At 44.5% G+C, this 12,953-nt stretch overlaps 1 protein-coding gene across 1 annotated transcript; it reads left to right on the forward strand.

Annotated features, from left to right (window-relative positions):
• The first annotated feature begins 3,212 nt into the window (after positions 1-3,212).
• Positions 3,213-4,130, forward strand: LOC128726494 (T-cell acute lymphocytic leukemia protein 1 homolog). The gene has a single exon (XM_053820306.1). The coding sequence runs from the start codon at positions 3,213-3,215 to the stop codon at positions 4,128-4,130; it is 918 nt and encodes a 305-aa protein (XP_053676281.1).
• The last annotated feature ends 8,823 nt before the right edge of the window (positions 4,131-12,953 follow it).

Genomic DNA, 12,953 nt, shown 5'->3' on the forward strand with positions numbered 1-12,953 from the left:
CGGGCCCAAACCTACTGTGTGAAACACAATTGCAACCGGGAGAGAAAAAAAAGGACCCCCGCAAGGAGCTGACGGCGTGGTAATTTGCAACAAAGCATGCTTCATTTCATGCCGCGTTAGGTCGAGAGGAGTCCTGACGGCGCAGGACCTTAAAGGATATCTAGGTGCTGTGCGAGCGGTGGCGAACAAGCGGTTGGAACGGTCGAGCTTGAGTGGCTGGCTGTTAGATTAAATCATCCGGGAAGTCGGCCACCTACCGCGTGGCTTCTGGAATGGACAAGCAGTTTCTTTGGGACAAGTTTGTGCATTTCACGCTTGGCGGGTGGGTTTCGTTTCTCTTTCGCAGGTTCACGCAGGGAGATGATTCATTCCGACCGAGGGGTTTTGAAGCAGAGCAGTAGGAGGTGTGAAATTAGTATGATTGTTCGCAAACAAATACTGATGGTGAGCGACCTTAGCCGCGGTCGTGAAGGGATGAGTTAATTAAGTCGGGATTCTGAACAATATCGGATCGGTTGAAACACCCTTGCAATCGATTGTCGTTCGTAACTAAGAAGTTTAGAGATGATTTTTATTTGACGATTGGAACATAATAGATTAAAAATTACGAGACAAAATCATGATATTTCTGTAAATAACACCTGGATCGAACAGTAAATAGAGAAATAAAACAATTATGCTGTTTTTAGATTTAGCGACAGTTTTGCTCATCAGTTCGGTTATTCATAAGCAGATGTTTTTTTTTATAAAAATAAAATGCAAACCTGCTGTAGAAACGGGAAACACATATTTTCCTCAAGATACCTATGCATGCCTCCTCGCATGAGATCGCACATTGAAAACAAATATGCTCCGAAGAAAATTATTCGATCAATTGTTCCATCTGGCCGGCGTCAGCCAAAAAAGCATCGGCCTGCCAAACTCCCCCTTCCCACAAAACAGTAATGTCTTATTAATTGTGAAGCAATCAACATTAATCAAATCAGTGTCGAGCAGGGCGCAGACACTTTTAAATCAATTTCGTTTCTAAACCGCTCTCTTGTGGATCTGGACGGCATACGGGGTAAAACAATACGTCCCGTTTCGGTGGGAATATGAGAAGAAACCGTCCGAAAACACGATCATTCGGACGATCCCGTGGCGCTACGTTCAATTGCTTTTGTTTTTGTTTCATTGGAGCTCATAATTTGAATGTCGATAAACGGTGCTGGGCTGTTGCGTTTTGTTTCACTGGCGCTGATCAAGTGATTAAGGGCGTCAAACTGGACCAGTGGCAATGGCCTTCGAGCGGGTACTATATAAATCCTTTAATAGAAATCGCTCGAACAGGACCACTTATCGGCGCCGATTTAGATTAATTTTAAGTACGTTGCAGTGCAGATACTGGGAAGAGGCTATTTTTAAAGTAAAATAAGATGCCATCTGGTAGGTAGGTGGTGTCGACGGTGCGAAGAGAAAATTCCGCTACAGGTTTACATAGGCGTATGAATCGAAAGCAGAGGAGATAAAAATTTGCTAGCAAAAGCTTTACAAAAGCTAGCAAAAGCTTACAAAGAAAAAGGGAATGGAGCGTCAATCTTGGTTCTATTAATCAGTAGAGCAGGTGGTAGTAACTAACCCAAACAAAGTAAAATAACAAATTCTATTTGTAAATATCTTAAGCATCAGTTTTAAGCTTTAAATCAATCAATTTGATATTATGTCACTTATTATTTAGTGTAAATTTTATGGCACATTATCGATGGATCTTGTTTAAAGCGCAACAAGATTAGTCAGTAATAGGCAGAAATTAGCTTTTTTTTAACATGAATAGTCCGTTTCACCGTCGAATAATGAAATTTAGTAAATTTTAAGAAAAGTTCAATTTGAATTTATATAAAAATATTAGGCCGATACAGTAAAATCTCGAAATTCCAAACGCCAATCCCAGTAGCGCCGGATCTAGTCATAATCCACAAATAAATATTCTAACGTTGAAAGGATTACTCCCAAAAATAAAAGGATCGATCAATCAAAGATCCTAGTGAAAGATGTCCTGCCACCAATGGATCAATTTTCCACTTCATGCCGATCGAAACCGATACCGAAGTCCTCTGGTCGTTAAGGTCCTTTTTTGCAATGATCCGAAACGTCGGCACTGCCAGTGCTTGATAGATAGAGAATAGACAGTTTGAAGCTTGACGTACATTTTTTTCCAACTGTTCATCCGAGCCCAACAATCCTGTCTTGAAGTGTGGTGCACCACGCTAACTCTGGTTGATCACGATGTGATCGTCCGCATGGTACTGACGGAGAGCTCGACGGTAAGCTTGAACAAAAAAAAACGTAGAACATAAAAGAAACAGCACATCCTCTACCAGGCTAACGAGAAGGCAGGTCGAAAAGAGATGACCGATCGATGGAAAGAAATGATCCTTCGCGCTACGCACCTTACGATCATCGGATCGTTGCAGACAACCGGGAGCGTTGGATGAAACGACCGCTGGACGGCAGACGCCATCTCACTCATCCATTCACGCGGTTGCTGAGCCGGTCCCGAGAAACCGACCAATCACATGCCCGATCGAGCCTATCCCGCGGCGTTTGCTTTGTTTTGATCTTTCGATTCCGCGTTCGAGGCACACGAAATCCACCTGACGCGATGTGAGCAAGATTCCTGGACCATTTCGATCGGCAGCTTCGGCCACGCGAAAGCTTTCCGATCGTCGAAGGCTACGGGTTGCCGGAACCGATCGCAGACGGATGCGTCTGCCGGTGGTGATATTGGGTTCGATCAATCGATTACGAAACTTCAACGGAATCGGACGGAACGCAACTCGATAGACAAGTCCGTTGTTGTGTGCCAAAGCTTGGTGGCGATTTATTCAGGATCACATGCAGTGAACACTGTGACGACCGTTAACCGTAACCGATCGAGAGCTAATTACGACCAACCAGCTCGACAAGTGTGAAGTGAAACAAGCGAACCTTTTTCCCGTGCCGCGTGCTCTATAAAGCGTCAACGGTGATAAGGTTGGATGCCCTCACGGTGACTCTCGGATGGGATTGTCAATGGTCTGCGAACGCGTGCAAGTTATGTGGAATTCGCTAATTGACCAGTAATTCGATCGATCATTTTGCGGTCCCCTTTTGGGTTTGGTGTATGTGCGAGAGAGTGAAAGATTCTGAGGAAAGTGCTACTGGCGTGTAAAGAGACTTGTGGCGAATCCAACATGAGTTCGGCGTATGTGCAACAGCAGTACCACCATTCCGCAATGTACGGGAGTGGTGGTGGTGGTGGAATGATGGGATCGGGAGCTGGAGGTCTGTTGGAATCGTCGTCCTACAACCACTACAACGGCACCAGTACGATGAGCATGGGAGCAACAGGACTCTGTTACGGCTATGGAACTGACAGTGGATCTTCCGAAGGATATCACAGCCCTGGTCCTGTGTCGAGTCCAGAATCCTACTACAGCCATACCAGCCCGGCGGATTTTGCCCCATCAAGTCCGTACACCAATTACGGCTACTGTAGCGGAGGTTCCGGCTCGGGTGTTCAAGGCAACGGAAACACCAACACTGTCAGTCAGAATGGGTCCTGCGAGTCGTACTACAGCTACACCGGCAACAACTTCAAAACCGGCTGTCCAACAGTTCCACGGTATGCCATGGCCGAAGCGAATTCACCTGCTGATCGTACCGTGCTAGCGAATGCGTACCAAAAGCGTGAAGGATGTACGTTGCCGAGTGATACTGCAAGTGTGCAGCGATCGAACGTTCCTGCCAAACGACCTGCTGAGGCTTCTCATCCGCTCGCTCACGGCAGTACCAGTAGCTACTACAATCCCTACGTGGTTCCAACGACAGGAATTCACAGCAGTCCAACGCACAGCTCGGGGAGTTCCGTCTCGCCAACTCCATCGCAATGCAGCGGACAATCGGTGGTGCAACCGGAGATTGTCAAAAAGCGGCGTTTGGCGGCGAATGCTCGTGAACGGCGAAGGATGAACAGCTTAAACGATGCATTCGATCGGCTACGAGACGTGGTGCCTTCTCTTGGGAACGACCGGAAGCTGTCCAAGTTCGAAACTTTGCAGATGGCGCAAACATACATAGCGGCACTGAATGAGCTTCTGTCCCGAGATTAGTCGCTGTTTCAGTGGGATGCTTTTTTTTGTAAAATATTGTAAAAATTGTTTAGTTGCTATAAAAGTTTAAATTTAGACGATGTACTTAATGAGGGACGATGGTAGTGTCAGTACAATTCTAGAACTTCTGTACGAAACCTACTGTGTAGTTGTTCTAGGCACTAGAAAAAGTTCAATTGTAAATGACTGTGTAGTTGTAAATGAATTTGAACATTCCATTAAGAGGAAAGCTAACATACCAAGAGCAAACTAGTTTTAAAGGAGTTACTACGAGTAGCATTACTTTCAGAACAGGTACGAGTTGAAGCGTGTAGGAGGTGTACAGCAGCATCCATATGCCCTAGAGATTTTGCTCGTCAGCATCACGAGATGTGCTTATGCTCGAGGTGAAAGGAACTGATAAAGATATACGCTATACTGCTAGCTAGCAGTGGTAATTGATTGAGAAATCTGTCAGGAGTAGAAACCGGGCCCACCAATTTCGGTACGGTGGGTGCCGTCTCATCGCCTAGTTCTCAACGGCGTTCGTGTACGGCTGCTAAAGGCGCGGAAAAGTATGAGAGGCAAGACTAAATGTGTATATTTAAGATTTTAATTTCTGACCCGCACGCACGCAGTAGGTCACTCTCGATTGTGCGCTCCTGGGTAGGCGCGAGCTGTGAACCGAAATCTGCCCCTGAAACGCCGAGAAAAAGCGTACCGTCATGGTAAGGAAAAATATTTCGATAATGGTGAGCAATTGCTCGAAATTAAGGTGTGAAATCGAAAACGAAATGAGCGATAACGGAGGTGAACGGAGTCTGCACAAGCGCACGGACAAATAAAGAAGCATATCCAAGCAAGTTAACGATAAACGCCACCAACGACTACTCAATTGGTGATAACGGATTTCGGTTCGGCCGGAATTGTCTTTGAGCGACGAGTTGAAAGAAAGAAAAAAAAACGTTGAATGGCAGAGCATTCCTGCACGGAACCAGTTCCCGGTCGCCAGCAAGGACACGGCAGTGACGATCAGCCAGGCGATGGCTGTTTTTCGATCTAGCGTTGGACGAGGAACTCTCAAAACATGCGTCTGATCGTGGCATTTGTGGCGGTTCCGCGTACGCGAAGGGTACTGGTTTTGGGTAATTAAATTATACGCCCAACACATTCGACATGCGTCGAAAGCGTGGCTTAACCTAGGAAGAGAAAGGCTCAGACAGCAGCTAAAGTATCGTATGGCGCTGAAGATTGGTGGTCTAAAGTATTACAGCAATTTACTGAGGTGAACTATTAGGGCGAATTTGTAGACCACGCTCGGAGGTTGTCGAGGGACCTGGCAGACGATCGTTCGAGTTCGGGAAGCAAAGGTCGATCATTCGCTGTCGTCACCGTGAACTACGTACCTCTCGTCAGAGGCCGTTGACGAGATGACTTGTGGAAAATTCCTTTGCTCTGGTTATTTTTTTGTGGTGTGAGGTACGCTGGTTTAATGGTGCTTTATGTTATATTTTGGCGCTGGGTAGTTTAACTTTGCGGGTTGATACAGACCTGACAAAAAATAAGGGAGAGTCATTATTATTTTTTCTGCATGGAATATTTTTGCTCATAAAGTACTTTTTTTGTCATTACAACCTGTATAAAAGTTAGTCAATTGTTATTGATCACATTATTACGCTTAATTCAAACTACTATTTTGGCTCCAAAAAAACTTGCTTTCAAGATTTATCAATCATACCTATCGTACACTTTTTTATGAAACTACAACTGTAATCGACCTAGTGTAGGTTTTCTTCTCTCACCTAGCAAAAAGCTTCACTGTTGCAGATCGTCCCGCAGATTGGCATCATTTGCTTCAAGCTGTATCCCAATGAGAGGTGCCAACACTGAACAGCGTATTATTACCAACTCCACACATCGCACTAGCAGCTAAGCCTCGGTTCGCGTTTGATTACAATAATTTTCGAATTTGAGGAACTCTACACATTCTGATAGCGTCGCGTCGGATCCGATTATCGGTCTAGATTATGCTGTTGGTGGCCCAAAATCAGTTGAATCGCGGAGCATGAAGGATCCATGATCGATTAGGCACTGGACCACGGTGGCGCTGCAGAGAGTCAAAACCTAGTCAATCTAATCCACCCGAAAAAAAATTTTCCTTTTTAAGAAAAAAACTACAGCATTTTATTAATTTGGCCATACAATTTTTTTCTTAAAAAATTGTCTCAAATGAACAAATAAGTATAAAATTAGACAAATAAATATAAAATATGCTATTCAAAACTTAATCGAGTAATGCTCGGACATTATAGTCTTATAAAATTCTTGAAACGATATCCTTTCAATAAAATTATAAGAGGAACCGTTACTTTTCACGATTAGTGAAATATAATAAAAAAAATACTACATACAGTGCATACTATAATACTTGAGGTTGCTCATAATTCAACGGATTTTGTTGACAGAAAACTTTACTTAAACATAGGGATAAATATCAACGCTATTCTCTAGCATACGGTCGATATACAAGCAGGGCATGTGAAGCAAAGATTTTCTCATAAAGCTTACAGAAGCAAACATGTAATATCGAAGCATTCCCACGATTTATGAGGTGCCGGTCACACCCAAGAAATATTTACAATAGTATTAAGTGATCATTCGGCGCCTCACAAACGGCGAAGTGTAAACAATTCTTTGGAAATGACAAAACAATTTACGGTAAAAAGTGCACCATGAAGATAAAATCCAAGAAACCATGATGCGTGAAGGTCGTCTGGGATGCTTCTGTTTACCTTTACCTTGACACCACCAGTGATCTACGAGGCTTAGGGACGCGAAGCAGCAACAGCCAATGTCTCAATCTCAATCGGATCTTGAGTGGACTAACGCATCATCTTACATTCGGATAACAGGTGCTTCCGATCTGAAGGATGCAAGATATCACGTCTCGAGCAGCATCTCTTGTCTACTTTGACACTATTGTGCAAAATAGAGCATTCTTGCCATACCTGGCAGGATTTGGGATGGAAAAAACGTCGTAATTTACCACCCTTGGGTAGTTGTGCTCCTTTGATAACCGGAAGATAACGGGTGTAGAGGCGTACAACGATAAAGTCGAGGTGCGGTATCGCTCCTTTGACCGCTAGGGTCAAGCTTGGGAGTACGCACAGAATTTATCTACGTCTATCGTATCCCTTGCATGCAACAAAGGAGACGAATGGCAGATAGCTGAATGACGACCGGGACTGAGCCGTTTGTGGCTGAAGGTCAAACTCCCGAAAAAAAGGCACCCATAGCACACGGATCGCTTTATGACAGTCGTAAATTTTGACCTAATTTGATCGGGCCAGTTGTTTCGACCGACACCGGCCAGGGATTCTGCGCCCAATAGCCCAGCCCAGCATGCGAAACGACCCTCGATTGTGAGAGAAGCCGTCGATTATGATACCAGCATGGTTGCGGCATGCGTATGGTTCAGTTGTGATGTTTCTTTCTCGGAAAGACAAATAAATACACGTGTACTCCTTCGAACCGTGCGGATGCTGCACGTTTATGGGATTCTTCCTGGCGCCAACAGAATAAGAAGTTTGTGTGAAATGTGGCAATATTATTGCTTCGTGGAATTAGCTGCTTGGTGCACGATGTACAATATCTCAGCAAACATTCACGGGTTGTTGTTATTGTTTTCTGATTTATTTGCAAAAACAAAGGTCTAATTCTAGCAATAGGGTCACCGTTTTAAAGACAAATTACACAAAATTTTAAGCTTCGATGACCTACTGCATCATGAGCCTAATCGAATGGGAGAGATCAATCACTTGAGACGTGATAGGCTAACTATTGGAAGGAAATAATCGAATCCAACGGAACCACGGAGCGAAGTGGCGAAAACCCGGACGTGCACCGTTACAGAATGAAATTCGTCGAATAGCTACCGAGTTATGCGAAACGATGCCTTTTGATTGCAACATTGGCACCATCAGGTCTGTGCACAAATTGGGCGAGCTGTAATTATGATAAAGATTCTCCAAAAAGTATACTTCCGTGCGTTGCAAAATATTTAGCTCGTCCTTTGTGGGAGGCTATCAGCGAAACAACTATTTGGAAATGTAACTTACAGTGAAAAGCCTTAAATTCGAGATAATATCACGTTAATAAGTACATTTTCTTCGGGGGGAAATGATCGTCTAAAGATAATGTCTGATAACCAGCCCATGCTAAGCTGATAAGCTTTTGATCATACAAAAGCTCTTTGGAACCTGAAACATGAGAGCAGAACGACGCCCCTATAGTTTATTGGCATGGTAGAAAAAAAAACAAAAAACACATCCTACAGTTATAGTTCAATGAAATGCCAAATAGGGGTATCAGTTTCCCGGCTCCGGTGGGTGTCGGTGCAACGTGCGGCAAATTATCCGTGCCCAGTTCAACGACTTCTGCGTGATGCGTAAAGCACCGGCCAAGCTTTGGGCGCATCATCGAACCATCGATCCACCCGAAAACAGAACAACAGAAAACATACAAAAAAACGTGCCTTCCCCTTCTCACACCGGTCGGAAGGTGAACAAACTGGACGACCATTACACCCGGGGTACAAAGGAAAATTATTCAAATTATACTGATAGTTCTAAGAACATTCGGCACATTCCGTACCATTCGCGAGCCCACCATCCCGGACCCCTCGGACGGCTTCCGTTCGCCTCTACCCGTTCCGACCGAATGGGGTAATGTTCCGGTTTCCTGGTGGGGCCTCCATCAAATCGTACCGCGCCGGATGGAAGTGGTCAGCCAGTCCGCGCAGGAGGGTAAGCGCGATGGTTGGGAAGCGGTTAGGTTCGAAAAAATTGCATAATTTCCTACCGCAACCTATGCACCCGCGGCTGGATGGATGGAAGAGATTCGTGGAAAGCAGCCCAGCGCCGGTTTTCAAACGATCTTTAGAAACGGCTCCATCCCGGGGAAGATCATTGATTCGCAAAGAGGAAATGGCTCGTCGAAGGGGGAACGGATCGGGATGAATAGAACCACAGCAAGCGATGGAAAAACGTAAGCAGGCGCGTTAAAATACGCCTCCTTTTCGGCGCAACCAGAGAGTGCTTTCGTTTTACACTCTCGCTTTTAAAAGGCACTCTCTACTTGAAAGAAATGACCACTGACGCAGATGCTGGGCTGCGATTTATACTAAAAGGCCTATACATATATATTACCATAAACGTCTCGAGTATGAGTGCTTTGGGAAAATTCAATGAATTTACTACGACCAACTAATGAAAATGGCATAATCAATTCAATAATTAGGATTAAGCACTACAAATTAAGCGTATTATCAAATCATAAGCTCATCAGCTGAGTGGTAAAGAAGGACGATCCTGGCTGCAGTTACGAGTGGCACTTATTACCCACAACGGACTTTCATCATTTCCGGGTCCGGAAATGCCACTGACTTACATCATCTCCACCGGAACGATCCCGTAGCTGTTATGAATAAGAGCAGCAGCATAACACAGGAATATCGTCATATAGAGAAGTCCAGCCGTGCGTAGATCCTTCTCATCCCTTTCAGCTTGAATATCGGCACTGCTTATCTCCCGGTGCATAAGGTGCATACTTGCCAATGCACCGAACCGCAACGTGATGCTTGCACAAAACGCAACCTGACGCAAACATTCGCACGTTCGTTACTTATCCATATCGCTAACATTGTCGATGGAGAGTGGTTCGTGCTTTTTTTTTTTTTGGTGTGTGCTGTTTCCACCCCAAAGCTACTGCAGGGTGATTATTATTATTTGGGTTCTCGCTTTCGTTTGCACTTTCGTTGCCCGATGGTGCGTAGGATTTGGATTCGATTCTTCCCTTTTTTTTTGCTTGCTCGCTTCCCAATCCCATTCCTTGCAACACTGGCTAATCCCGAACGCTTTGTGGTGGTGTCGGTGGTTTTTTTTTTTGCTTCAACCTTGCGTGAAATGTTTTCATCCTTGTAGCAGGTTCTCGTTCCCTTTTATTCCGTGTAAGTAGCCGCGATCAATGTTTCCCCGCATCGTTAGTTGCTTCTCGTAAGGTTCGAAAGTTGCCCACTGATTAGCCCCGGTTGCTGATCATTATTCAAACAATCATCCCTAATAACCGGTAATGCACGAGCGCTCGATGGGATTGCGGAATCCGTGCCAATATTGCTACGGGAGAGCGCAAAAATGTTATCTTCGTGCAGTACAGTGTTTGGGGCTGCACAGGAGAAGGAGCTAGTGCTTTCGGCACAGGTGCAGCATTTCGGCGGTTAGTGAGAGGATAACTAAATAACACTGCTCTATTTTCTTTTCACTCCATTTACGATGATATAGATTTGATGAATGTTCTAGCGATTGAAATGCCATTACAGGTAGAACTTAAGTTGGGCGTTTAAGTGATGAGCTTTCACACGTCAGTAATTTACGGCCCATCGGAATTTACGCACTAAACGGGATATTATGTATTGTGTGGAACGAGCATGGAAAATCATCTACTTCCCACGGAAACACTTTAGCAAGCAAGTGCTAGATGAAAGGGACGGTAGGAAAAAGTGTGCGGTGTCATTAGCTGTTTTTTGTATTGATTTGAATGTATGATATTAAGATAGCCGTACATTTTAATAAATAGCTTAGCGTTAAAATCGAAAAATCAATATGCCGCCCTTCACTAAGTTATGCTAGTAAAATGCTTCAAATAGGCCTAACATAAACAAGAGTATCGTTAATAAGTGTTCTTTCAACAGTCTTCGATATTCGCAAAAGGACAAGCTCATATTTAAAGCATTAATCTCGTGAATAAAGAAATGATTTACGTTCACGTAAAACAAGGATGAAAATATGAGGTTGTAGAATCATTTCTAAACGGAAATGTTTTATTTTCTTAAAATCATTTTTAGCTGGGTTGGATTCTGCAAGCATAAAACGATCCATTTAAACAATAATAAAGATTTATGCAAATCAAACTACGCAATCAACGGAATTTAAACGAATCTGGTCTTCTGTACGTATCGGCGTAAGGTATGTGCTTAAATTTTACAAAATTATACCTCCACCAGATCGCATGGTCTTGACCTACAGCAAACCTTAGTCCGTACACTGTTTGCAGCGAATGGTGGCCTCGAAACGGACCAAAATGTGTAGGTAACGGGCGAAGGTAAAGCTTTCGACAGGTAGACACGGACTGACTGGCCGTTGACCAGCCACGGCTAATCAATTGCCAGCAAAAGCATGGTTCCCACGGCTCGGGGTGTTACAATTTATCATAAACACATCTCCACCCACCAGAAAACGTTTCCCAACCACGAGGTCAACACCGCACCAAGGTCCAATCTGTCGGATGGGAGATTTGCGATCGAACAGCGGAAAGTTCCCAGCTAAAAACGGAACACATCAATAATCCATCGATAAAGCTCGGAGCAGACGAGGCGCCAATGTGCGGTGTGGTTGGGTCAGCTTCTGGGCATTAGATTCAACCTGGCCGGAGACGATCCAAGTGAAGGTGCAATACTCCTGAACCATGACAAACGCCAGGAGTAATTAGTGAGGTGTGAACAAGAAGTTCCCGCCATCCGAGGAATGCCCAAATCAGTCGATCAGCCGCATTAGGAGCCCACGGTCCGTACGGAGATCGTTCGCTAATCGTTCTCGGACGCTAGTGCGGGTAAAAACGGTAGCAAAATCGTGTCGAGAAAGTCGACAAAGAAGGTGCCGCCATCGGTCAAGACGTGCGGACCATAATCCCGGCTGGTGATGACTACAAAGAAACCGCTTTTGTCTCACGGCTTCGGGACGTTGCGTGGCGACCTCTGCGACCACTGGGCACTTATAATATTTCGGGTTCGGGTAAGCTTCCCTAAAACGCGCGGTCTCATATACATACCCGGCTGCGTGGAGGATTGTTTACGCTTATTAATTAAATTCAAATTATGATCAACGTGAACATTTTTTTTGGTACCCCTGTTCAATTACCCTAACCACAGCCCGCTAGTGTGTACGGTACGGGTTCACGGAAAATACGCACGTTGTCTCGCGTTAGACGTGCGCGAACGGATATTTACGGTACTTTAGGATGGGTACGTTCCTGCCCCACGGTTTCATTCATTCGATTCGATTCGGCTTCCGATGGGTTCGTGCGGGAAGGATTTCTCGAATGTTCGACCATGCGACCATGCCGCTGGGATCGTTTGTTATGATTTTCACTTCGTTTGCAGCTTCATCGTTCTTAGTGGGTGCTCTCTGAAAATTATGCCGCTTTGAACGGATCGTCACGGCGGAGGGATGAATAAGAGTATTAAGAGTTGTACCATGGAGAAACTTTCGTTTATGCTTGATGATGTTGAATAAAGGGCTTACTTAGCTGGTTTCCTAAATTGATTTGCGTTGCTTTGTTTAGCGACATTATTTACTGCTGTTGGTACATTCCACAAGAATATCAGGACATCAAACACGCAAGGAATATCCTTATCCATCCAATGCAAATCTTCTATGGAAGAAGGAACCAATTAAGTTCAGTTTAAAGCCAATGACGGCGGTGTCAAATGAGAAAGCACATAAAGCTTGATATCTTGTTCAAATTTTTTTGACCACACTTGAACATATTCAAGGAAATTTTCAATTCCGTACCCCATAATATCTTGTCGGCATACACATAATATGACAGTACGCTGAAATGCCGTTGGGTGTCGCGTGTTAAAATGGCCCAGATAAATAGCGTTGGATTTCAACACGTTTGCAGGATAAGGTCTGTAAGCCCTAAGCTGGGATATGTCTCTTCTGGTTAACGATGCCAACCGTGACTGCCTCCAAGGTGTCAGGTCTAACCTGATTATTAGCATTCGGC

Source organism: Anopheles nili, chromosome 3, assembly GCF_943737925.1.
Source record: "Anopheles nili chromosome 3, idAnoNiliSN_F5_01, whole genome shotgun sequence".
Lineage (NCBI taxonomy): Eukaryota > Metazoa > Arthropoda > Insecta > Diptera > Culicidae > Anopheles > Anopheles nili.

Coding starts and splice junctions, on each gene's coding strand:
- LOC128726494 (XM_053820306.1), top strand. CDS start 3,213: ATGAGTTCGGCGTATGTGCAACAGCAGTACCACCATTCCGCAATGTAC.